The sequence below is a fragment of the Phocoena phocoena genome, chromosome 10 (genome assembly GCF_963924675.1).
Source record: "Phocoena phocoena chromosome 10, mPhoPho1.1, whole genome shotgun sequence".
Taxonomy (NCBI): Eukaryota; Metazoa; Chordata; class Mammalia; order Artiodactyla; family Phocoenidae; genus Phocoena; species Phocoena phocoena.
The window spans coordinates 103,504,188-103,531,839 of record NC_089228.1 but is presented as its reverse complement, the minus strand read 5'-3'; the positions used below and the strand labels follow the sequence as shown (position 1 = coordinate 103,531,839).

Below are 27,652 nucleotides of genomic sequence, written 5' to 3'. Positions count from 1 at the left end.
TTTCCAACTGCACCCGTTTCTCCTGGATCTTGGCCCAGTAATTTGTCATGATCATGTCAACCTTCCTCCTATGGGCTGATGCTAATTTTGTTTGGTTGCTTTTTCAGTTGGTCTTAAGAGGTTTGAGTTACCTAGTTCACCATTATGAGAAGCAGACGTTTTCCACGTAAAATATGAACTGGGGGACTTCCCTGGTGGCCCAGTGGTTTGGCCTCCGCACTCTCACGGCTGAGGGCCCAGGTTCAATCCCTGGTTGGAGAGCCAAGATTCCACGTGCCGCATGCAGGGAGGCCAAAAAAAAGAAAGAAAGAAAGAATTGGATCTAGTCTCTGCTCTTGAATTTACTAGTTTTTCTGATTTCAACAACTGACTGGTAGTCCATGGGCCTGTTCCCTCAAATACAAGAAGGAGGACTGAGCAGATTGGCTTGGAGCCCATGTAACTCGATTAACACGATTTAGTCTAAATCACTGAGTAGATTTTAGGATGAGGAGGGCTTCCCTGGTGGCGCAGTGGTTGAGAGTCCACCTGTCGATGCAGGGGACATGGGTTCGTGCCCTGGTCCGGGAAGATCCCACATGCCAAGGAGCAGCTGGGCCCGTGAGCCATGGCCGCTGAGCCTGCGCGTCCGGAGCCTGTGCTCCGCCACGGGAGAGGCCACAGCGGTAAGAGGCCCGCGTACCGCAAACAAAACAAACAACAACAGAAAAAGCGTAGCAGAAGGCAGTGACTGTGGCTTTTCTTGTTGTCCCTGTAGCTAAAACGACCTGGGATATGGCAGGTGCTAGTAAGTATCTTAAGGAAAAAAGAAGGAAGAAATGCTTGCCAACATGAGATTTGCTGAAATTTTGTTTTGTGCTGTGGAGTCACTCCCTATCAGGACAGACGTGATTGTTGGTCAGGCCAAGAACCCCGTTTTGCAGTCTTGGCTTGTCTGAGATCAGGGAGAAACAAGAAGACGACTGAGGTCAGTCTGGTTTGCAGAATCTTAGGAAACTTTATTAACCAGGCCACCAGCTTTATGGGAGCACAGAGGTGCAGCATTTCACGCCCCCTTCCAAGGAGTGCATTAACAAAGGGTTATATTAATCAGAGTGCATCCTCACCCCATCTCCCACCACAGCGCTGCATAAAGCCGTCCCATTACCATAAAAACCTGTACCATACTATGGACGTCAAGAGCCTTTATCAGAAAACACAGCAGAAGCCGGTTAACAATGAGATCTCTGCGCCACCTCTTTGCTTAATAGTATCTCCTGCGACATTTTTCTTTTTGTCATTTCTTGGCATCTTTCATGGTGCGACACCTACTGCTTGATTCCTTGTACTCCCACACCAACTCACATCAGGGAGGAAAAGGGAGAACAGGAAAAAAGGAGGGGTTAGGTTATCACCGGGTGGCTGTTTGATAGTTTGAAACCTGGAGGGCTGTAATGGGATACAAATCCTGCAGAACGCAGGCTCAGAGACATTGCCAAGGCAAGTCTGTCTCCATAACGCAGACCCTTAATTGCTACACTCTGCGGTATTCAATTGAATATCTGTTTTTAAGCCTCCCTTCAACAATCAGGGATCTCTATATTACGGCTTCCAAAGATCTATCTATAAAACAGATGACAGAGTGACCGTGTTCCCCCCGGCTCTCAGGAAAGTATAGCAACTGCATAGATTTCTACGTTGTCAAGAATCTACACATCTGATTTTTTCTATCCTTTTTTAACTTGAAGCATTCAAAAGGAATCACTGGATATTTTTAGCATAAAAAAAGAAGAGAGCTTCCCTGGTGGCGCAGTGGTTGGGGGTCCGCCTGCCGATGCAAGGGACGCAGGTTGGTGCCCCGGTATGGGAAGATCCTACATACCGCAGAGCGGCTGGGCCCGTGAGCCAAGGCCGCTGAGCCTGCGCGTCCGGAGCCTGTGCTCCGCCACGGGAGAGGCCACAGCAGTGAGAGACCCGCGCACCGCAGAATAAAAAAAAAAGAAGAACAGATACCCATGCCAAGTTAATGGGTGTAACCAGACAACAGAACTGAGCTTACAAAGGAGATTAAAGATTCATTTTTGGATAGTAGTTATACTGGTAAAGATCTATGAAAATGGTCGCCACTGAAAGGGCAGGTAAAATGCTCCCAGCTTGACCTTGTATTTCTGGTCTCTATGGGGAGCAAAGTCTGCCGAGGAACAGGATGTTAGTGGAGGGATTGTGCCGAATGAAGAAGATGAATGGGTGGTCGGCGGTGAAATTCTCCTCTGTCAACAGCATGCAGTAGCTGACGGCGACCGAGGTGGCAGCCGCGGCCTCTGTGCCCTCCTCGTTCACCTCCACGAAGGACTTGTGGACCACCTTCGATACAGAGAGGCCTCTGGCTCCTGATAGGCCGGACAGGTCAGCCTGGCTACTGAAGAGCTCCTGCACACCCAGGGAGGCCAGCAGAGAGCTGAGCTCGTAGCTCTCCTCCAGCTTAAACCGGGGCAACTGGACATTGACCTCAAGGAGGTCCAGATTCTCGGGTCTGGTCCACTCACGCAGCTTTTCCAAAGTCAGCTGTTGCTCAATCTGGATTCGGAATGGGCAAAAAGAAGAGCTGAAATCATTTCATAGAAGGAAGTTAATGAAGCATTGTTTGAATGAACGGGCCCGTCATGTCAGCTGCTCCCTAGCTTCCTTCATGTTTTGTTCCAACACAGATTCCATCTGGAGGATTTCATTTCTTTCTGGCTATTGGAGATAATGAACAGAGCTGCGTTCCCAGCCACCAAGGGCCCATCCACCCAGGACTTACCAGGCCCCGCCACACTGGGTCACGGGTCATCCCGGCTAAAATTGCCCTAATTGGTCGAGTGATGCAAGAGGATATTTTAAAGCTTTCTTCCATTTATTTCATTCTGTTTATTCTGAACCCCAGTGATCACTGTTTATCTGGGAACCTCACACAGCTGAAGTTATCTCTGATAGATGTAGCTCATTGGTAAACAGAAATGGACCTAGTTCCTCATCTAAAATGGGATAACAGTAGCACATACCTGGAGCACTGTGGGTGCTGAATGAGTCACCCTATACAAGTGCTGTGGAAGGCCAGCCACTGTCATGCTATTATTACTGCTACCGCACTGGGACACGCACATTCCACTTTTCTACTGATGCTGCTAATTCCAGACGTTCTTTTCGATAATCAGGAACGGACAAATATGGAGATACAATTGAAAGAAGGAACACAGTGGTTTTCACTTATGCTCTAGAGCTGCAAATGGCTAATATTAAACGCCATCCAACAGCAAGTTTGGTCAGGGATGGGGGACGGGAAAAGCACACAACGGGCCAGAGACACTGAAGAAAAACCTCACTCTTCACAGTTTTGCCTCTTCCTGGCCCTGGAAAGAGATACCATTGCCTTTAAATTACAATAAGAGAAACCGCAGACAAAGTTCAGGTTAGGCAGTGGGCTTATCTCTCAGACTAACAGGTCACATGGATCTTTTCCTGTCATGTAGCAATTGGACATTTAATGCACAATCTACGTGAACTGGGGTGAGAATGACCAGATTTTACAGCACATGGCGAAACGATGATGGTCGAGGGTTTTTAATTTTAAAAAATTGTTTTAATGAAACAGTCCCCATTTATGGCACGTTCCTCTAAAGCTCATCTAAGGGAGTCTCCACGAGCTGCCACTGGCCAGCATTACACTCGGTGTGTACCTTTGATGTTCCCGCCACGTTGTGCACCGATAGTAGCTGAACATTTAAATGTGGGGCTTCCATAAAAAGGAACGAAACTGAGTTATCTGTAATGAGGTGGATGGACCTAGAGTCTGTCATACAGAGTGAAGTAAGTCAGAGAGCGAAACACAAATACCGTATGCTAAGGCATATGTATGGAATCTAAAAAAGCGGTACTGATGAACCTCGGGGCAGGGCAGGAATAAAGATGCAGACCTACTAGAGAACGGACTTGAGGACACAGGGAGGGGGAAGGGTAAGCTGGGATGAAGTGAGAGAGTGGCATTTGGCGGCGTGCCACATACGCTACCAAAGGTAAACTACATAGCTAGTGGGAAGCAGCCGCATAGCACAGGGAGATCAGCTCGGTGCTTTGTGACCACGTAGAGGGCTGGGATAGGGAGGGTGGAAGGGAAACACAAGAGGGAGGGGATATGGGGATATACGTATACGTATACCTGGTTCACTTTGTTATACAGCAGCAACTAACACAACAATTAAGCAATTATACTGCAGTAAAGATGTTAAACAACGTAGAATAAAAAAATAAATAAAATAAAATTATATGCACAGGAAAAAAAGTTCTCATCTCAAGAAAAAAAATTATAACTGTGTGGTGATGGATGTTAACTAGACCTATTATGGTAACCCTTTCACATTATATGCAGTTATAGAATAATTATGTTGTACTCCTGAAACTAACATAATGTTACATGTCATTATACCTCAATAATAAGTCTCTATAAACATAAATAAATAAAGGTGGAGCTTCGCACTGGTACACGCGGATGGGCTACTTTACAAAGGAGTGACGGGAAACTGGGAAGGAACACCAGGTCACCTCACTAAACAAAGAACAAGCACTTACGCCCGACACAGACACAGACACACACACACACACACACACACACACACACGGTCCGCGCATCACTCGCGGAGGTGTGGAGGCGCACCTTCCTCAGCCCCGTGGACTCGTCCTGGATGTCATCCGGCAGCAGGATGACCATGCTGAGATCCTCACCCTGGTAGGGCAGTTCCAGCACCCGGCACTTAAGGTCCTCGATGTAGCCAAGCCGAAACTTCTTCTTCTGATACATCATTTTCACTAGTTTTGTGTCTTTCTGAACAATTAAAACACAGATCACTAACGTTGTCAGCGTGGATTTAGAGCGCACAGTCATCTAGACGGTCACCTGCCCTCACCTTATTCAGTCTGAAAACTGCATCTTTTGTGGCCTCCATCATGAATTTCTCCTGCCAGTTTCCTTTGAAATAGATGGCATTCACCAGCACCAACTTAGTCGTGCTATCAACCCCACCTGAGGCCAACAGCTCTGGAATTTTCCCTAAAAAGACAAAGTTAGCTTTTTAAAAATCCACCTATCAGAATTCCACATTTGAACTGACCTTTGATTAGCAATGAAATGCCACTCAAATGCTTCCTTCTATTTAATTTCCTTTAACATGGTACTAAGTTAGCCAAGCCTCCTGGGGTGCTTCTACTTTAAATAGACCAACTCGAGGGGCAGATCAGGGAGACACAATCTGCTCCCAAAGGGCCGATGCTTCAAAACAAGTCAATTGTTTAAAGGCTAAAACCAGGAAAACTCTTCCTTTCTGGAACGTGGGATAAGTAGTAGCCTCATTTTGTGACTGGCCATTCTTTTTCAGGAAAAGAACAATATCTTAACCAAAATGTTTTGTCACTAATAAATAACTCCCTTCTTCAACTCTTCCAAGTTAGATGCCTAACTGTCACAGGAAAGCTTTTAACAAATATCCAAAAGGTAGGACAGTTCCTCCCCTGAAACACAGGCCCCACTCATGATGTGCATGGCCGTGACAGTCCCTGATGGAAGGAACACAGGTGTCCTGTGGGTGCCTCAACCGTTCCGTGACTATGACAGAAACACAAACCAGAAAAACAGCCTGAGGAGACTCAGCCCCACCTCCCGACCCTGGTTTCTTAGACAAGATGTTGGCAAAAAGTATTTATGACCACAGCAGCTTGTAAATATTGATTCACAAGAGTTTCATCTCTTTTAGTCTCCGTTCAATGTTAGTTTTCATTTTAAAATGTAGTTTGGGGAACTTATGGGTAGAAAATATTTAGCATGTTCAGTTAAGTCATGTTTACATTTCCATGTTGAGGAATTCCTACATTTGAAAGCTGTCTGGGGACATCACCCCTTGCTGCAGTGGTTAAAATCCGCCTGCCAATGCAGGGGACTAAGGGTTCGAGCCCTGGTCCGGGAAGATCCCACATGCCACGGAGCAACTAAGCCCGTGTGCCACAACTACTGAGCCGGCGCACCTAGAGCCCGTGCTCTGCAACAAGAGAAGCCACCGCAATGAGAAGCCCACGCACCGCAACGAAGAGTAGCCCTCACTCACCTCAAGTAGAGAAAGCCTGTGCACAGCAACGAAGACCCAACGCAGCCAAAAATAAATATATAAAATAAACAAATTTATTTAAAAAGGAAGGAAGGAAAGAAGAAAGGAAGGAAGGAAGGAAGGAAGGACGGGAGGAAGGAAGGAAAGAGAGGAAGAGAGAAAGAAAGAAGGCAAGCTGTCGGGCCCTGGGCAGTGCAAGGTGGACCCCAGGGTCAGGCGGAGGGGCTAGGGAAGGGGAGAGGGAGTCACCTGCAAGGGGCAGGCAGGGGGAGGAAAGGAAGCATCAGTGTGTATGACCAGGGCTGCCCTCGCTCACCTTCCGTCTGCCCTTTGACCCACTCGTTTATGGTCTTCCTTGCGTCTTCAGTGGCCTGCAGAAAATCCACACTGACCAGTTCAGCACCGTACATTTCCTGAGTTGAAGCTAAGAACTCCTGTTTAAGAAAAAAATAAAGGAAATGTGAGTAACTCCTACTCCATACAGAAATGGTTTTCTAAAATCCTTAAAAGCAACAGAAATTGTCCCAAAAGGCATATTTCATTGTAACAAAAAAAGTTCTAACCCTTCTACTTTTTTTACTATAGTGAAAAACACACAGCATTCCATTGACGACCTGAAGCACTTTTAAGTGTACAGTTCAGTAGTTTCAGTTTTGTATAAAATTTACCAATTCCTGGGGACTTCCCTGGCGCTGCCGTGGTTAAAACTCTGTGCTTCCACTGCAGGGGGCGGGGGTTCAATCCCTGGTCAGGGAACTAAGATCCCACATGCCACGCGGCACAGCCCAAATAAAATAAAACAAACTTTACCAATTCTTTTCTACCCCTTGACTAACATTTTCATAAACAAGCAAATACTGATTGTACTTGAAAGTGAATTATGGAACTCACTCTTGCTTTAGCAAAACAGCCAGGGTCAATCTTTTCACTGTGGAGACTAGAAAATGAAATCACATCCATTTCCGGGAAAACTGTCTGTCGTGTTTTCATTCTGGATGATTTTGCTGAATGTTTATAAAAATTAAAGCTGACTTCTGTGACTTGATTGTGCTGGAGAAGAGTCTGCATTGTCTAGTGAGTTTTGGAACATGAAGAGCAAAGTACTTACAGGGAGGAAATCATAGCTTTTCTCTCCATATAACCTGTTAGCAAGTTTCAGAATGTAGGGAGCTCCATGCTTGTTGATATCAGCATTCAAACTCTGAAATCCCGAATGAATCTCCTCAACCTCTTTGAAATAGAGAGCCTAAAAGAAAGAAAACATTATTTCTATAACCATTTCTTTTGAAATTATAAGCTGGTTCCTTGGCATCTGCTTCCGTCAAGTCAAATTAATATTACTAACTATTGATGATCCCCAGCCATCTTTATTTCTCATTTTCCATTGGAGAACAAGTAATAGAAACTCCTAAATGTATAGCTTGGTGAAACATAATAAGGACATTGGAAACTGTTTTTCCCATCACTTTTTTGGTATAATTAGAGTTCCACAAATAGGAGTGGTTAACAAGCTAAATATTTACACAAGTCTGCTTTTTTCCCCCAAAATCGGAAGTGGTAAGTTCATATGTATATCTATACAAATATAATTTTACTGAAAGTTCTCAGAAATAAACAGTAAAGATAAGAAGCATCAGCTATGTAAGAACACAGAGATGGTACAGATTGAGAGGTTTTTATTTTTTTTCCTTGCAGTACTGGCATCAGTAACTCACTTACTTAAAAATAATTTCCTTAAACTTAACATGGGGCAAAGTTGAATTCCCATACATCAGTTACATCTAGAGTCCCTTTCTGGTTTTATGAGGCCTGGGCTGGTTCCTTGCTTTTAAGGCACAAGGAAGAACCGCCACCCTGTACAAAGGCCAGTTACTCACTGAGATATGGAATGTGCGTGGGGGTGCTGTAACGATCTCTTTACTGGAAACGGGGGTAAAACCTTAAGACTGTTCTTTACTGAGCTTATAAAGTTCCTGGAAAGCCTCAAAACACAAGCTCAGATTACCTTGCAGGGGATGGCTAACAATGACTAGTACCGGGCTTTTGTTTTAAAGTGGATTTTTAAAAGCTTTCCAACGCGTTTGTATCTGCAGTGATGAAAAAGGTTGGTTTTTCCTAAAGTACAGAAATAGAAGCTTTGCAGCTGGAACAGGCCCATAAACGTGAATCCGGGCTGGACCTTCCCTGGCTCTAACTGCAGCGTAATCTGTGACCCGTGTGTTAGAAAGACCTTCACTTTCACCCTCTTTTCAAAAAGCCAGAGTTCCCCACTCAGCATAAAGCACGCCCCGCACACAGGTGCCCTCCACACCCACCAAGGACAGGCAGGACCCTCAGCATCCCCGCCCCCTCTCCCTGCAGGGCCCTACTGCTCACACGGGAACGGGGGTCACAGCCCACCAGGGCACACCTGGTGCCAGGCCCAGGGGTAGGAACACGGACTCACAGGCTCTCGTGTCCCCTTGACTTCTCGACTAGGTGTCATTATGCTCAAAAGAATCAAGACACAGCCGACATTATGTGAGTAGCTGAGCATCACAGGCAAAGCGGTCCTGGGCCGGGGAGGACCTGGCTTACAGGAAAGCCCTGCAGACTCCTTGCTGGAACGGAAGCAGCGCACGGCAGGGGGTTGTCGGCTTTCTTCCTGCTCCGTCCTCAGTCCCACAAAAAACAGAGCCTGGCACATCGCAGGTGCTCAGTAAAGACTGGGTCACGAATGGCAGCCTGCATCCCAGTGGATTTTTCCTGGGGCTTTTTCTGAAAGTCTGACTTCATGAAGTATAATATAACACACAATGCTGAACACCGAAATACAGATTTCTACAAACGCGCTGCAGGAGCTCAAAGGCACAACTTTCTGGTACGGTCTGTGTGGAAGGCACCAGCTGGGAGAGCTAGTTTCTGCTCACCTTGGACATCTGCGCTGCGGTATTGCCCCTGGCCCCCAGAAAGACCATGGCCAGCGCTGATGAAATGCTGAAGGGGGAGATGAAGATGTTGCCGGCAGGATCGCTCTTGTTCAGGGCGCAGAACAGGTCCAAGGCGAAGCGGGTGTTTGCCGCGCTCAACTGCTCCATGGTGAGGCTGCAACACAGAGCAGAGCCCTGAGCTGCCCCCTGCCACACCAGCCAATCGGCAACGCCACTTCCCCATCTCCTCCTCAACTCACGCCAGCCACCCTGAAATACCCTGCAAGGAACTTGTACTTTCTCTCTCCCTCTCTGTCTCTCTCTGTCTCTCTCTCAAGCGGAAGGCAAGAACACTCCATGTGCACAACTGTGGGAGCTTGGGGCGACTGGCCAAGGATTCAGCAGTGACATGGGATCAGGACTCCGTGTCCTAAAGGGCCCTGGCCGTGCAGACAGGTGCATCTGGGCCCTTCCCTACCACACGTGGGAGCACACACTTCCCACCCTCCGTTCAAGTCTCTGATTCGTTTGAGCCGTGAATCCACTGCCCACTTTTACCTGAAAAAGAATGTTTCTATTAGAAAATCATAGCTACTTGCTACTCATTAAAGCAAATTCCCGCAAAAGAGACAGAAGTATCGTCGTATTTGAGATTCCCTTGCTGGTGTTCAGAGAGGTCCCCAGTCTCACAGCTGGTGTAGGATCTGAGAGTGGGAAGCCAACACAGGCCCCGGGGTCAGGTAGGGCAGCCGGACAAGGAGAAGGTGACAAGTATCCCCTGTCACTCCCGCGGGCACGGAGGGGCTGCAGGGGAAGCACCTGGCCTTGCTCTCAGCTCAGCCAAGCACTCTCCCCACCTGACCTCGACTCTCAGCCCACATACGATCGAGGAAGAGGAACAGTCGTGCTGGCTGCCCAGCGTGTAAGTCCTAAGTTGAATTATTACTGTTGCTGATAAATAATCTCTAGGATCGCACTGGCCTCCTTTCCCTGCCTCCAGCCGCAGAAGGGAGAAGCCGCTCCGCCGGGGCTGCCTGGAAACCGTCACAGAGAGAGAAACATTCTGGACTCCGGCTTCTGCTTCCGCTTCCGCCTTCAGGCCCCAGGGAGCGACCTCCGTCCGCCGCAAGCCTCCCGGCCTAGCTCCTGGGACGCGGAGCCGGGGACCCCGGGTGCGGAGCAGGGCAGGTGGCGGTAACCACCGGACTCAGGGACCCCGCGAGGCGCACGGCGGGGCGGGGTGACCACCGGAGGCGGGGACCCCGCGGGGCGCACGGCGGGGCGGGGTGACCACCGGACGCGGGACCCCGAGGGGCGCACGGCGGGGCGGGGTGACCACCGGACGCGGGACCCCGAGGGGCGCACGGCGGGGCGGGGTGACCACCGGACGCGGGACCCCGAGGGGTGCTCGCGGATCGGAGCCTCTCCCGCCCGGCCCAGATCCCTGCCCGGCCTTACCCGCTGCTGGGCTGTCTGGGCGAGGTGCGAGCTCTGCGGAGAGCGCAGAGCGCGGCGCTTACAGACAGAAGGGAGTGTCCCCGGAAGGCGGGGCGGCCCTGCCCCAGGATGATGCACTGCCTAGGATTTGGGGCTGCGGCTGGGCGGGGCACAGGGCGGGCCAGCGGGGCTCCATGCAGCGCGCTCCTGGGGCCTCAGCAGCTCTCTGAGTTCCAGGCAAACTCAGCTCTCCATAAAGGACCTGATGGGCTATTTCCTACTAAGGTGTGAATGACTGAGATGACAAGGTGCCACCTCTTAGAGGGCAAACCAGCCTCTTTGGAATCTTATCCAAACACTCCAAACTCCGGGTTACTGGGGGCTGGGGGTGTGTGTGTGAGGAGGGGCCTCTAGGGTGAGATAAAACAGAATCAGTTCCAAACAGCATCCTTGATGTCTCTGTCCCTCAGGAAGCCATGAGTCCAGCCCCAAGACTCCCCTGGCAAGTGATGAGCCCAGCAGGCTGGGTTAACTCACATACCCGAGGCACACCATGAGAACGCCCATCCGTGCGAATAAAGTATTTCTCACCCATTATACTAAAATGTAAACTGACCAGTTTTTCCCCTATACGTAATGTTAAAGTAGAATGACTATCGTTGAAGAAGAAAAGCAGTAGCTGTTTCTCTGAGGTCTTTTCTCCCTGCCTTTAAATGCCTGCGTATGTAATGTCACCAAAATTGATAGTACTTGAGGGTATGTAATACTTCTGCATTCTTGAAACTTCTCCCGTGCTTTCCTGCAAATCTCAACATGAAAAGGGGACAAAGGAAAAATCCTATTTTTAAATTAGTATGGATAATACAGTGTAAATGGGTTTGTAGATCTTTTTGACTCAGAATTTGCTTATAACGGCCAGAGAAGACCCAGTAATGAAAGATAAAAATACTCTCTATGGATTTTTTAAACTATATCTTAATAACTAAGATTGTAGAGTGCTTTACAGCTGATTGGAATAAAGAAACTAACATTTATTGAAAGCCACTCATAGTTAAGTTGAGTGGTTTGATAAAACCGCTAACGTCTCCACCATGTCTCAGAGAGCTAGAGACCCCTCATCAGCTTCTAGCAAGAGGTCTGTGTGAGGAAGCCGAGAGAAAGAGGCTGCGCTATAAAATTAAAATCCCAGACATGTAAACCAAGGAAACACGGGTTCTGAATTTTCTTTTCTTCTCCTGACATTTTGTATTTGTACTCACCTGGAGTTAGTAACCTGAGTCAAATATGAAATGAAACCACTTCCTAAGTCAATACATGTACTGCACAAGGTTCGGACAGAAGGGACTTTATACACCAATCATCCATCAATCCACGTGCTGTGCAAGGTCTTGGCAGAGTAACCACTCTGTGCGCTCTTGCGGCTTCAGAGTGTAAACGGCCCCTGACCGAGGTCACACAGAGATTCTCGGAAAGGCAGGATGGCACGGCCCGTGTGGGCAATGTTGGACGTATCTGCTCAGCTCGAAGGTGTGGTACCCTGGCTAGATCAGCGATTTCGTCCCCTGGGACAAACCCAACAGAATGAATGCACGTGAGGGCGGGCGCCCAGAGACATGCGAGAGCATGTTCATCACAGCGGGATTTGAGTCAGGTCCAAGCAGAAGAATGGAGAAGTCACACAACAGAACAGCGTACAACAGCAGAAATGAACAAACCGAGGTAACGCACAGCAACTTGGCTGCATCTCCAAGCGCACCGTGAAAGGAAAACGCGCACGCAGCGGTGTGAGCTGTGTGCTTCTGGTTACACAGAGTTCAGAAGCGCAGAACCAGCCCGTGGGGTTAGAGGTCAGGAGAGAAGGGGACCCTTGGGAGGAAGGCGGATTGCGCTGACTACATTGTCCTTGATGCGTGGCATCTGGGGCCTTGATCCTGGAGAGACTGTGGGCCCAGGGCCGGCGGGTTCCCAGAGATGGGGAACGACTCCGCTGCAAGCGCACCTTGACACACAAACCAAGCAGCTCAGTGCCCTCACTCTCAATTCTCCCCTTCATCAAAGTCCCACCGGCCCTCACCCACCCCAGCACCAGGCAGCTAGAGCCCACCCGCGCAGCCCGAGCCCACCAAAATGACCCAAACTATCCAGTCCAGTCCCAAGCGTACCTAGTGCACCTACCGTGTCTTGCCTGTCCCTTCCTGCAAGAGCCCAAATAAAGGCCCCAGTAAGGGCCCTGCCACCTCTGCCCTCTCCTCCTCTGCTTGCTGGCCCACCTGGGTGCTTCCCAGGTCCCACGCAATGTGGCGTGTCATCGTGTGCCTCCTGTCGCTGGAGATCTGTGCTTATAAACCTCCTTCATGACACTCACGTCCATGTCAGCTGCCTTGGGAGGCCGGATTAGAGCAAATCCCCAGTTCATTTTTAACACAAGGGTTGTGAGTGGGAGGGGCTTGGGCAGAGGAGGGCTTCTGGGATGCTGCCTACCTGCCATGTCTTGACGGGTGGTTACGCAGGGGTATGGATTTGGGGATAATGCACTGAGTTGTACACATAGCTTGTGTGCTTTGCTGCATGCGTGTTAAACTTTAACAGATATCAGTACAAAGTAGCAAGAAAACACACTGAACGACTGAACGTCGGTAATCATTTCCTGTCTTTCCCCTCCCACCCCTGCCCTCCGACCAGGATTAGTCAGCTTGAAGCTGGTCGGGGTCCTCTGCCACCCAGCATCTCCACTCCCCTAACTGTGCTGGGTGTGCCCGAGGGACTCAGAGGACCTAGTGAGCCCCTGCCCTTCCTGTTCTCCTACACCCAGCCACACTCAAATCCCCAAGTCCAGGTAAGAAGCGTCCTGTCTACTCTCTCATGTGGGGACACGTCAGTCCTTGGTTCAAGGCGCCAAATGACAAAGGTGGTGCCGTATGAATTTTTCAAAGATCCACAGCTATAGGTTCGTAAAATCCACGGGAAGGAGAAAATGCCAGACAGGCACCAAGGGATGTTTGAGAACTAATCGTCCTTCTGCTACTGACCTCAAGGTTAATTGTATTGTGGTTAGGGAACATGACCTCTATATTACTTCAAAGGTGAGAAGTGTTTTGACACTTGCTTAATGACCCAGTATATGGTCAATTTGTGTAAATACCCCTTGTATTCAGATACATCCTAAATCCATTACGGGCAGTGTTCTCTATATGACCATTGGCATGAGTGCACTAATCACTTTATCCAACTCCGTACTTAGATTCACTACTCATGTTTAGCAAGATAATGACTAAATACCAGTATTTCTAGCAACAAACAGAAAATGAAATTAAAAGAAAAATACCACTTAAAATAGCATCAAAAGAATCAAGTACCTGGAAATATAGCTAATAAAATATATGCAAAACCTCTATACAAAAAAAAAATCTAAAGGAATGAATATATCACGTTCATTGAGTGGAACTCAATATTGTAATGATTGTCGTTTTTCTCTTACTGCTTTTTTAAATCAATCCCAATCCCAATAAACATTCCAAAGAAAGGGTGTGCGTTTCTGTGTGTGTATGCACTTGCGTGTGTGTGAAGCTAGGCAGGCTGAAACAGATCTTTGCAGGTACTGACATTTGACGTATGACAGGTGACAAGGCATCAGTGGGGAGATGATAGAATACTTTAAAAACGTAGCAGCAATTGAATATATGCAAAAAAATTAAAGAAAGAAAGATGACGAGAGAGAGAGAGAAGGAAGGTGGGAGGGAGGGAGGGAAGGAGGGAGGGAGGGAGGGAAGAAAGAAAGAAAGAGAAAGAAAGGAAGGAAGGAGGGAGAGAGGGAGGGACAGGGAGGGTGGGAGGGAGGGACGAGTAAGGAGGGAGGGAGGGAGGAAGGAAGGAAGAAAGAAAGAGGGAAAGAAAGAAAGGAAGGAAAATATTCCTTACCTCACACTATACCGAAAAATCAATGCCAAGGGTATTTAAGATCTATGAAAGCAATATGAAAAATAAAATGAAATAAATTTTAGAAGAAAATGTAGGAGAATTTTCCATGAGTTTGGGGTAGGGAAGAAGTTTTTAAAGAAGAAAAAGAAAGCATTTACTATAAAGGGAGTGATTAATAAATCTACTACTTTAAAAATAATAATTTCTCTTTATTACCAAGACAACATTAAGACAGTTAAAAAGACAAGCCACACAACCGAAAGAGAACTGAAAGGCATACAATGGAAAGACGGTTTTCGTGTTTGTGTATAACTTTTACAAAGCACATGAAAAACACATTAAAAAAAACCCAAGCAAACAATTTGAATAAACACTTTAAAAGAGGAAATCGAAATGGCTCATAAATGTATAAAAAGGCGTTAAATACAAACTTACAAGCTTAAAACATAATGAGATCTCTTCCACTCACATTGCCAAAAACTTTTAAAATTCTGCAATTCAAAGTGTTGCCAAGAATGTAGATCCACTGGGCTTCTCTCACTCCTGGGGGGATTATAAACTGGGAAAACTACTTTGCAAAATAGTTTGGTGATCATTATTCAAGTTCAGTTATTTAAGAATGTTGACCCAGCAACCTTCTCCTAGAGAAATGTATTCACATTTTACCTCCTGACATTTATAGGAATGCTGGAGGCACCTTTCTCGGTGAGCCCCAAAAATCAGCGACAGCAGAATGGGGACATAAATCGTGATATATCCACCCAATGGAATACTATATAGTAACAAACATGGACACATTGTTGCTGCATTCACAACAGGGATGAAGCTCCAAAACATACGTTGAGCAAGAGAAGCCGGATTCAGAAGACAACGTTGCAACATTATTTCATTTATGGAAATCTCAAAATCAGCCTGAAGCAAACTGTACTGCTGAGGATTATAGCAGAAGGGTAAAACCACAGAGAAAAGCAAGGAAATTTTCCCCAAGTTAGAAGAGTTGTTACCTGTGGGGAGACAAGAGGAAGGGGCTGTGACCAGGGGGAGTCACATGGAGCAGAGGCAGCTTCCTGTGCACGGCAGACTTGCTTTCTTGACCTGGGTCACTTGGTGCATGCTTTATAATTAACTGTTCAATTAACCTTATGATCTGTGCATCATATTTCACAGTAAAGCAAAAGAAGTAATGTCAAGTCATCTGCCAGATTAGCATAGCTCAAAATGCCTGGTAAGTTATTGTAATTATAGTTGCAAAGTCAAGTTGAGAAGTCCTTGAAGAGGCTCCTAGTGCAGGAACTGTGGGCACACGTACATCCCAAGGACGGGAGGGAGCGAGGAGCCTCTATTGCCCGGGTCCAGCTCGATGGTCAACCAGTGGTCACGTCCTCTCCACGACCTCCTGTGACATACATGGGGCTGGTCCCCAGCCGGAATGCTGTGTGGCAGATGCAGCCCTGACAACAGCGTGCGGGAATTGGGGCGAAGGCTGGTCCTTAAGGGGCTTGGCCAGCCCTGGCAGCGTGGCCTGAAGACGTGAGGACAGACCCTGTCCCCTGAGTGTCCCCCAGGGTTGGGAGTGCTGTGCAGTAGTAGCTGGAATTTTACAGTCCTCTTGATTTTGTTCACAAGTTTCTAGTCGGATAAAACAGGTTACAGGGGAGACAAGCTTGCCACGCACTTGTTGCATTCAGTGATGGTACAAACTAATGAATCTAGCCTTCTTATAAGAGGATGAAGACCTAGACTCGTCTTGAAGAACTGCCAGCCTTGAGTCCGGGTCGTCTGAAACACCAGGTCACCATGTGAAAAGCTGAGCACCCCCGGCTGTGCTCCCCAGAGCAAAATAGACTTCTAGAAAAGGAACTGGAAAAAGCAAAAATCAGATGCTCAAAACAAGGTGAATTAACGATAGAAGGTGCTATAAGGACATAGTCGTTGAAGGTGAATCTGATTCTAACTAGGACACACGTGTGAGTGAGCACACCCACCCCGTCCCTCGTCAGCGGACCAGCCTTGGGCCACAAGGAGAGCGTCACCCCGTGAACACACAGCGTGCACCCCTTTCTTCCAACCTGAAGTCCTAGAGGCACCACCTCTTCACCCCCTCCCCTCAGGGGAATGTGTGGATGCCACCAACACTGCTTCCCTCCGAGTCCTCCTGGCCGGCTCGCCCTACAAGCATAAGCGGAGTGTCGGTCCTCTAAGGGGTTTCCTCATGACCGAATTATTCGTCCTGCTCCCACAGCCTGAAAGTGGACGTGAGCTCCTCTCAGACTTGTCCCCACCTTCTAATTGCTGATTATTGGACATCCAGAACATCCACAAAAATCTTGATTTTTTTTTCCCTCTCTTCAAAAGTAATTTTGAATTCGCTTGCTTTCCGATTCAGTTTAAGAAATTAAATAAGTGAATTATTATACTTTTGATCAACTTGAAGCTTGGTGGCGTTGAGGTCTCACAGTGGTGTTTTGTAAATATGTTAAATGGCATTATTATGAGCACATTATCTCCATGTTGGAGTGCACTCTAGATAACAAGCTATTTTATTTTAGATATTCAATCTCTAAACATAAACAAAATTTATAATAGTCCATGAGCATGGAAACATTTTAAACATAAAAAGTAATTTTTGTATACCAACTGTTGTATTTACTATAGTTAAAAGAGAAATGTGGGCGCTTCCCTGGTGGTGCAGTGGTTAATAATCCGCCTGCCAACGCAGGAGACACAGGTTGGAGTCCTGGTCTGGGGAGATTCCACATGCCGCGGAGCAACTAACCCCATGGGCCACAACTACTGAGCCCACGCGCCTAGAGCCCGTGCTCCGCAACAAGGGAAGCCACCGCAATGAGAAGCCAGCGCACCTACCTTGATCCCCACAGGATTGGAAGGGACACCATTCAGCCCGTAACAGGATCCCAATGTCTCAAGACAGTTCCTGCACAGGTAGGCATAGCCTTGTCTTGCTAACTTAAGAAGCTTTTCCCCAATATACTTTTTATCAAACTGCTTGAACTGCTTTCCTTTGAAGTATATAGCATTACTGAGGACCCGTTTTGTCAATAAATCAACTGACTTGGCAGGCAATACCTCTACCATTTTGTCTTTTTTTTTTTAAAAAAAGAAAGAGAATAGGTCTAAGTAATATTAAACCACACAAGATGAGATAATACACAGAAGAACACACCATGAGCTGAGGGCCACTTTCTCAAACTGTGTTACGGTCAGTATACCTGGAAGCCAAATTAACATAAGTTTGCCGCTGCCATGAAACCCTGATCCCTGCATTTTCATAGGGTGTTTGAAAGTATTAACAAGTTGGAGTTCGGGCCATTGTCTCTGCAAGAGGCAAATTGTAATCCTTTTAAAAAGAAGTTAGGGATGAACAGAAGAACCATATTAAATAGTTCATAAAATAGAGAAATGTCTATAATAAACGGGCAGGTTGGGTACGGTGAGGTAGTCCCTGCACCTGGCTTCAGGAAGAAAGCTTTTCGGGACAGAATGATGAGAATTGTGCCATGGCAGGTGTAGAGGAATACAGCGAGATTGGGAGGAAAAGGCACTCGTGTGGGACTGGGGTGGCAGTGAGGACCCTCGTGGAAGGCAGGATGTCTGGGCTTAAACTCCGGAGACCTCACCGGGACCTATCCTGTCCCACGCATTGCCCTCAGGGCTAGAGATGCATAGAGGTAGTTAATCTTCTCTACAGGACCTGTGGGAGGAGGGTCCTACCTTGATCCCCACAGGACACGGAGTAAGGAAGCTTTTCATAACCCATACCAAAGGAGTATTAGAAGCAGGAGTCATTCCCACTCGTAACGTCAGATCATACTGGGGCAAGTTTCTTTAATTTATTTATTTATTTTCATTTATACATCCCCAGCATCTGGGCCAAAGCCAACATTCAAAGTATTCGTTACATTAAGCTTTAAAAAGAGGAGGGATTGGGCTTCCCTGGTGGCGCAGTGGTTGAGATTCCACCTGCCGATGCAGGGGACACAGGTTTGTGCCCCAGTCCGGGAGGATCCCACATTCCGCGGAGCGGCTGGGCCCATGAGCCATGGCCGCTGAGCCTGCGCGTCCGGAGTCTGTGCTCCGCAACGGGAGAGGCCACAGCAGTGAGAGGCCCGCGTACCGCAGAAAAAAAAAACAAAGAAGAACAGATACCCATGCCAAGTTAATGGGTGTAACCAGACAACAGGACTGAGCTTACAAAGGAGATTAAAGATTCATTTTTGGATAGTAGTTATACTGGTAAAGATCTATGAAAATGGTCGCCACTGAAAGGGCAGGTAAAATGCTCCCAGCTTGACCTTGTATTTCTGGTCTCTATGGGGAGCAAAGTCTGCCGAGGAACAGGATGTTAGTGGAGGGATTGTGCCGAATGAAGAAGATGAATGGGTGGTCGGCGGTGAAATACTCCTCTGTCAACAGCATGCTGTAGCTGACGACGACCAAGCTGGCAGCCGCGGCCTCTGTGCCCTCCTCGTTCACCTCCACGAAGGACTTGTGGACCACCTTCGATACAGAGAGGCCTCTGGCTCCTGATAGGCCGGACAGGTCAGCCTGGCTACTGAAGAGCTCCTGCACACCCAGGGAGGCCAGCAGAGAGGTGAGCTCGTAGCTCTCCTCCAGCTTAAACCTGGGCAACTGGACATTGACCTCAAGGAGGTCCAGATTCTCGGGTCTGGTCCACTCACGCAGCTTTTCCAAAGTCAGCTGTTGCTCAATCTGGATTCGGAATGGGCAAAAAGAAGAGCTGAAATCATTTCATAGAAGGAAGTTAATGAAGCATTGTTTGAATGAACGGGCCCGTCATGTCAGCTGCTCCCTAGCTTCCTTCATGTTTTGTTCCAACACAGATTCCATCTGGAGGATTTCATTTCTTTCTGGCTATTGGAGATAATGAACAGAGCTGCGTTCCCAGCCACCAAGGGCCCATCCACCCAGGACTTACCAGGCCCTGCACACTGGGTCACGGGTCATCCCGGCTAAAATTGCCCTAATTGCTCGAGTGATGCAAGAGGATATTTTAAAGCTTTCTTCCATTTATTTCATTCTGTTTATTCTGAACCCCAGTGATCACTGTTTATCTGGGAACCTCACACAGCTGAAGTTATCTCTGATAGATGTAGCTCATTGGTAAACAGAAATGGACCTAGTTCCTCATCTGAAATGGGATAACAGTAGCACATACCTGGAGCACTGTGGGTGCTGAATGAGTCACCCTATACAAGTGCTGTGTAAGGTCAGCCACTGTCATGCTATTATTACTGCTACCGCACTGGGACACACGCACATTCCACTTTTCTACTGATGCTGCTAATTCCAGACGTTCTTTTCGATAATCAGGAACGGACAAATATGGAGATACAATTGAAAGAAGGAACACAGTGGTTTTCACTTATGCTCTAGAGCTGCAAATGGCTAATATTAAACGCCATCCAACAGCAAGTTTGGTCAGGGATGGGGGACGGGAAAAGCACACAACGGGCCAGAGACACCGAAGAAAAACCTCACTCTTCACAGTTTTGCCTCTTCCTGGCCCTGGCAAGAGATACCATTGCCTTTAAATTACAATAAGAGAAACCGCAGACAAAGTTCAGGTTAGGCAGTGAGCTTATCTCTCAGACTAACAGGTCACATGGATCTTTTCCTGTCATGTAGCAATTGGACATTTAATGCACAATCTACGTGAACTGGGGTGAGAATGACCAGATTTTACAGCACACGGCGAAACTATGATGGTCGAGGGTTTTTAATTTTAAAAAATTGTTTTAATGAAACAGTCCTCATTTATGGCACGTTCCTCTAAAGCTCATCTAAGGGAGTCTCCACGAGCTGCCACTGGCCAGCGTTACACTCGGTGTGTACCTTTGATGTTCCCGCCACGTTGTGCACCGATAGTAGCTGAACATTTAAATGTGGGGCTTCCATAAAAAGGAACGAAACTGAGTTATCTGTAATGAGGTGGATGGACCTAGAGTTTGTCATACAGAGTGAAGTAAGTCACAGAGAGAAACACAAATACCGTATGCTAAGGCATATGTATGGAATCTAAAAAAGCGGTACTGATGAACCTCGGGGCAGGGCAGGAATAAAGATGCAGACCTACTAGAGAACGGACTTGAGGACACAGGGAGGGGGAAGGGTAAGCTGGGATGAAGTGAGAGAGTGGCATTTGGCGGCGTGCCATATACGCTACCAAAGGTAAACTACATAGCTAGTGGGAAGCAGCCGCATAGCACAGGGAGATCAGCTCGGTGCTTTGTGACCACGTAGAGGGCTGGGATAGGGAGGGTGGAAGGGAGACACAAGAGGGAGGGGATATGGGGATATATGTATACGAACAGCTGGTTCACTTTGTTATACAGCAGCAACTAACACACCACTGTAAAGCAATTATACTACAATAAAGATGTTAAAAAACGTACAATAAAAAAAAATAATAATAAAATAATATGCACAGGAAAAAAAAGTTCTCATCTCAAGAAAAAAAATTATAACTGTGTGGTGATGGATGTTAACTAGACCTATTATGGTAACCCTTTCACATTATATGCAGTTATAGAATCATTATGTTGTACTCCTGAAACTAACATAATGTTACATGTCATTATACCTCAATAATAAGTCTCTATAAACATAAATAAATAAAGGTGGAGCTTCGCACTGGTACATGCGGATGGGCTACTTTACAAAGGAGTGACGGGAAACTGGGAAGGAACACCAGGTCACCTCACTAAACAAAGAACAAGCACCTACCCCCGACACAGACACACACACACACACACACACACACACACACACAGGGTCCGCGCATCACGCGGGGAGGTGGGGAGGCGCACCTTCCTCAGCCCCGTGGACTCGTCCTGGATGTCATCCGGCAGCAGGATGACCATGCTGAGATCCTCACCCTGGTAGGGCAGTTCCAGCACCCGGCACTTAAGGTCCTCGATGCGGCCAAGCCGAAACTTCTTCTTCTGATGCATCATTTTCACTAGTTTTGTGTCTTTCTGAACAATTAAAACATAGTCACTAACATTGTAACATTGTTGTCAGCGTGGATTTAGAGCGCACAGTCATCTAGACGGTCACCTGCCCTCACCTTATTCAGTCTGAAAGCTGCATCTTTTGTGGCCTCCATCATGAATTTCTCCTGCCAGTTTCCTTTGAAATAGATGGCATTCACCAGCACCAGCTTAGTCGTCCTATCAACCCCACCTGAGGCCAACAGCTCTGGAATTTTCCCTAAAAAGACAAAGTTAGCTTTTTAAAAATCCACCTATCAGAATTCCACATTTGAACTGACCTTTGATTAGCAATGAAATGCCACTCAAATGCTTCCTTCTATTTAATTTCCTTTAACATGGTACTAAGTTAGCCAAGCCTCCTGGGGTGCTTCTACTTTAAATAGACCAACTCGAGGGGCAGATCAGGGAGACACAATCTGCTCCCAAAGGGCCGATGCTTCAAAACAAGTCAATTGTTTAAAGGCTAAAACCAGGAAAACTCTTCCTTTCTGGAACGTGGGATAAGTAGTGGCCTCATTTTGTGACTGGCCATTTTTTTTCAGGAAAAGAACAATATCTTAACCAAAATGTTTTGTCACTAATAAATAACTCCCTTCTTCAACTCTTCCAAGTTAGATGCCTAACTGTCACAGGAAAGCTTTTAACAAATATCCAAAAGGTAGGACAGTTCCTCCCCTGAAACACAGGCCCCACTCATGATGTGCATGGCCGTGACAGTCCCTGATGGAAGGAACACAGGTGTCCTGTGGGTGCCTCAACCGTTCCGTGACTACGACAGAAACACAAACCAGAAAAACAGCCTGAGGAGACTCAGCCCCACCTCCCGACCCTGGTTTCTTAGACAAGATGTTGGCAAAAAGTATTCATGACCACAGCAGCTTGTAAATATTGATTCACAAGAGTTTCATCTCTTTTAGTCTCCGTTCAATGTTAGTTTTCATTTTAAAATGTAGTTTGGGGAACTTATGGGTAGAAAACATTTAGCATGTTCAGTTAAGTCATGTTTACATTTCCACTTTGAGGAATTCCTACATTTGAAAGCTGTCTGGGGACATCACCCCTTGCTGCAGTGGTTAAAATCCGCCTGCCAATGCAGGGGACTAAGGGTTCGAGCCCTGGTCCGGGAAGATCCCACATGCCACGGAGCAACTAAGCCCGTGCGCCACAACTACTGAGCCGGCGCACCTAGAGCCCGTGCTCTGCAACAAGAGAAGCCACCGCAATGAGAAGCCCACGCACCGCAACGAAGAGTAGCCCTCACTCACCTCAAGTAGAGAAAGCCTGCGCACAGCAACGAAGGCCCAACGCAGCCAAAAATAAATATATAAAATAAACAAATTTATTTAAAAAGGAAGGAAGGAAGGAAGGAAAGAAGAAAGGAAGGAAGGAAGGAAGGAAGGACGGGAGGAAGGAAGGAAAGAGAGGAAGAGAGAAAGAAAGAAGGCAAGCTGTCGGGCCCTGGGCAGTGCAAGGTGGACCCCAGGGTCAGGCGGAGGGGCTAGGGAAGGGGAGAGGGAGTCACCTGCAAGGGGCAGGCAGGGGGAGGAAAGGAAGCATCAGTGTGTATGACCAGGGCTGCCCTCGCTCACCTTCCGTCTGCCCTTTGACCCACTCGTTTATGGTCTTCCTTGCGTCTTCAGTGGCCTGCAGAAAATCCACACTGACCAGTTCAGCACCGTACATTTCCTGAGTTGAAGCTAAGAACTCCTGTTTAAGAAAAAAATAAAGGAAATGTGAGTAACTCCTACTCCATACAGAAATGGTTTTCTAAAATCCTTAAAAGCAACAGAAATTGTCCCAAAAGGCATATTTCATTGTAACAAAAAAAATTCTAACCCTTCTACTTTTTTTACTATAGTGAAAAACACACAGCATTCCATTGACGACCTGAAGCACTTTTAAGTGTACAGTTCAGTAGTTTCAGTTTTGTATAAAATTTACCAATTCCTGGGGACTTCCCTGGCGCTGCCGTGGTTAAGACTCTGTGCTTCCACTGCAGGGGGCGGGGGTTCAATCCCTGGTCAGGGAACTAAGATCCCACATGCCACGCGGCACAGCCCAAATAAAATAAAACAAACTTTACCAATTCTTTTCTACCCCTTGACTAACATTTTCATAAACAAGGAAATACTAATTGTGCTTGAAAGTGAATTATGGAATTCACTCTTGCTTTAGCAAAACAGCCAGGGTCAATCTTTTCACTGTGGAGACTAGAAAATGAAATCACATCCATTTCCGGGAAAACTGTCTGTCGTGTTTTCATTCTGGATGATTTTGCTGAATGTTTATAAAAATTAAAGCTGACTTCTGTGACTTGATTGTGCTGGAGAAGAGTCTGCATTGTCTAGTGAGTTTTGGAACATGAAGAGCAAAGTACTTACAGGGAGGAAATCATAGCTTTTCTCTCCATATAACCTGTTAGCAAGTTTCAGAATGTAGGGAGCTCCATGCTTGTTGATATCAGCATTCAAACTCTGAAATCCCGAATGAATCTCCTCAACCTCTTTGAAATAGAGAGCCTAAAAGAAAGAAAACATTATTTCTATAACCATTTCTTTTGAAATTATAAGCTGGTTCCTTGGCATCTGCTTCCGTCAAGTCAAATTAATATTACTAATTATTGATGATCCCCAGCCATCTTTATTTCTCATTTTCCATTGGAGAACAAGTAATAGAAACTCCTAAATGTATAGCTTGGTGAAACATAATAAGGACATTGGAAACTGTTTTCCCATCACTTTTTTGGTATAATTAGAGTTCCACAAATAGGAGTGGTTAACAAGCTAAATATTTACACAAGTCTGCTTTTTTCCCCCAAAATCAGAAGTGGTAAGTTCATATGTATATCTATACAAATATAATTTTACTGAAAGTTCTCAGAAATAAACAGTAAAGATAAGAAGCATCAGCTATGTAAGAACACAGAGATGGTACAGATTGAGAGGTTTTTATTTTTTTTCCTTGCAGTACTGGCATCAGTAACTCACTTACTTAAAAATAATTTCCTTAAACTTAACATGGGGCAAAGTTGAATTCCCATACATCAGTTACATCTAGAGTCCCTTTCTGGTTTTATGAGGCCTGGGCTGGTTCCTTGCTTTTAAGGCACAAGGAAGAACCGCCACCCTGTACAAAGGCCAGTTACTCACTGAGATATGGAATGTGCGTGGGGGTGCTGTGACGATCTCTTTACTGGAAACGGGGGTAAAACCTTAAGACTGTTCTTTACTGAGCTTATAAAGTTCCTGGAAAGCCTCGAAACACAAGCTCAGATTACCTTGCAGGGGATGGCTAACAATGACTAGCACCGGGCTTTTGTTTTAAAGTGGATTTTTAAAAGCTTTCCAACGCGTTTGTATCTGCAGTGATGAAAAAGGTTGGTTTTTCCTAAAGTACAGAAATAGAAGCTTTGCAGCTGGAACAGGCCCATAAACGTGAATCCGGGCTGGACCTTCCCTGGCTCTAACTGCAGCGTAATCTGTGACCCGTGTGTTAGAAAGACCTTCACTTTCACCCTCTTTTCAAAAAGCCAGAGTTCCCCACTCAGCATAAAGCACGCCCCGCACACAGGTGCCCTCCACACCCACCAAGGACAGGCAGGACCCTCAGCATCCCCGCCCCCTCTCCCTGCAGGGCCCTACTGCTCACACGGGAACGGGGGTCACAGCCCACCAGGGCACACCTGGTGCCAGGCCCAGGGGTAGGAACACGGACTCACAGGCTCTCGTGTCCCCTTGACTTCTCGGCTAGGTGTCATTATGCTCAAAAGAATCAAGACACAGCCGACATTACGTGAGTAGCTGAGCATCACAGGCAAAGCGGTCCTGGGCCGGGGAGGACCTGGCTTACAGGAAAGCCCTGCAGACTCCTTGCTGGAACGGAAGCAGCGCACGGCAGGGGGTTGTCGGCTTTCTTCCTGCTCCGTCCTCAGTCCCACAAAAAACAGAGCCTGGCACATCGCAGGTGCTCAGTAAAGACTGGGTCACGAATGGCAGCCTGCATCCCAGTGGATTTTTCCTGGGGCTTTTTCTGAAAGTCTGACTTCATGAAGTATAATATAACACACAATGCTGAACACCGAAATACAGATTTCTACAAACGCGCTGCAGGGGCCCAAAGGCACAACTTTCTGGTACGGTCTGTGTGGAAGGCACCAGCTGGGAGAGAGAGTTTCTGCTCACCTTGGACATCTGCGCTGCGGTATTGCCCCTGGCCCCCAGAAAGACCATGGCCAGCGCTGATGAAATGCTGAAGGGGGAGATGAAGATGTTGCCGGCAGGATCGCTCTTGTTCAGGGCGCAGAACAGGTCCAAGGCGAAGCGGGTGTTTGCCGCGCTCAACTGCTCCATGGTGAGGCTGCAACACAGAGCAGAGCCCTGAGCTGCCCCCTGCCACACCAGCCAATCGGCAACGCCACTTCCCCATCTCGTCCTCAACTCACGCCAGCCACCCTGAAATACCCTGCAAGGAACTTGTACTTTCTCTCTCCCTCTCTGTCTCTCTCTGTCTCTCTCTCAAGCGGAAGGCAAGAACACTCCATGTGCACAACTGTGGGAGCTTGGGGCGACTGGCCAAGGATTCAGCAGTGACATGGGATCAGGACTCCGTGTCCTAAAGGGCCCTGGCCGTGCAGACAGGTGCATCTGGGCCCTTCCCTACCACACGTGGGAGCGCACACTTCCCACCCTCCGTTCAAGTCTCTGATTCGTTTGAGCCGTGAATCCACTGCCCACTTTTACCTGAAAAAGAATGTTTCTATTAGAAAATCATAGCTACCTGCTACTCATTAAAGCAAATTCCCGCAAAAGAGACAGAAGTATCGTCGTATTTGAGATTCCCTTGCTGGTGTTTAGAGAGGTCCCCAGTCTCACAGCTGGTGAAGGATCTGAGAGTGGGAAGCCAACACAGGCCCCGGGGTCAGGTAGGGCAGCCGGACAAGGAGAAGGTGACAAGTATCCCCTGTCACTCCCGCGGGCACGGAGGGGCTGCAGGGGAAGCACCTGGCCTTGCTCTCAGCTCAGTCAAGCACTCTCCCCACCTGACCTCGACTCTCAGCCCACATACGATCGAGGAAGAGGAACAGTCGTGCTGGCTGCCCAGCGTGTAAGTCCTAAGTTGAATTATTACTGTTGCTGATAAATAATCTCTAGGATCGCACTGGCCTCCTTTCCCTGCCTCCAGCCGCAGAAGGGAGAAGCCGCTCCGCCGGGGCTGCCTGGAAACCGTCACAGAGAGAGAAACATTCTGGACTCTGGCTTAGGCTGCCTTCAGGCCCCAGGGAGCGACCTCTGTCTGCCGCAGGCCGCCCGTTTTGGTGTCCCGGGACGCGGAGCCGGGGACCCCGGGTGGGGCGCAGGGCAGGTGGTGATAACCACCGGACTCGGGGACCCCGCGGGGCGCACGGCGGGGCGGGATGACCACCGGACGCGGGACCCCGAGGGGTGCTCACGGATCGGAGCCTCTCCCGCCTGGCCCAGATCCCTGCCCGGCCTTACCCGCTGCTGGGCTGTCTGGGGGAGGTGCGAGCTCTGCGGAGAGCGCAGAGCGCGCGGCCCTTATAGGCAGAAGGGAGTGTCCCCGGAAGGCGGGGCGGCCCTGCCCCAGGATGATGCACTGCCTAGGATTTGGGGCTGCGGCTGGGCGGGGCACAGGGCTAGCCAGCAGGGCACCACGCAGCGCGCTCCTGGGGCCTCAGCAGCTCTCTGAGTTCCAGGCAAACTCAGCTCTCCATAAAGGACCTGATGGGCTATTTCCTACTAAGGTGTGAATGACTGAGATGACAAGGTGCCACCTCTTAGAGGGCAAACCAGCCTCTTTGGAATCTTATCCAAACACTCCAAACTCCGGGTTACTGGGGGCTGGGGGTGTGTGTGTGAGGAGGGGCCTCTAGGGTGAGATAAAACAGAATCAGTTCCAAACAGCATCCTTGATGTCTCTGTCCCTCAGGAAGCCATGAGTCCAGCCCCAAGACTCCCCTGGCAAGTGATGAGCCCAGCAGGCTGGGTTAACTCACATACCCGAGGCACACCATGAGAACGCCCATCCGTGCGAATAAAGTATTTCTCACCCATTATACTAAAATGTAAACTGACCAGTTTTTCCCCTATACGTAATGTTAAAGTAGAATGACTATCGTTGAAGAAGAAAAGCAGTAGCTGTTTCTCTGAGGTCTTTTCTCCCTGCCTTTAAATGCCTGCGTATGTAATGTCACCAAAATTGATAGTACTTGAGGGTATGTAAT

General features: G+C 47.7%; 2 protein-coding genes across 2 annotated transcripts; both read right to left on the bottom strand.

Moving 5' to 3' along the window:
* Positions 1-2,154: 2,154 nt before the first annotated feature.
* Positions 2,155-9,191, bottom strand: LOC136128915 (leukocyte elastase inhibitor-like). The gene is made up of 6 exons (XM_065884971.1): positions 9,023-9,191; positions 7,222-7,359; positions 6,430-6,547; positions 4,923-5,065; positions 4,673-4,840; positions 2,155-2,556 (listed from the first exon to the last, which is right to left on the bottom strand). Exons 1-6 carry the CDS (start codon positions 9,188-9,190, stop codon positions 2,155-2,157), a joined length of 1,137 nt encoding a protein of 378 aa, XP_065741043.1. The 5' UTR covers position 9,191.
* Positions 9,192-18,706: 9,515 nt separating this feature from the next.
* Positions 18,707-25,760, bottom strand: LOC136129203 (leukocyte elastase inhibitor-like). Its single transcript, XM_065885368.1, has 6 exons — positions 25,593-25,760; positions 23,793-23,930; positions 23,001-23,118; positions 21,486-21,628; positions 21,226-21,393; positions 18,707-19,108 (listed from the first exon to the last, which is right to left on the bottom strand). The coding sequence occupies exons 1-6, from the start codon at positions 25,758-25,760 to the stop codon at positions 18,707-18,709; spliced, it is 1,137 nt and encodes a 378-aa protein (XP_065741440.1).
* Between the last annotated feature and the right edge of the window lie 1,892 nt (positions 25,761-27,652).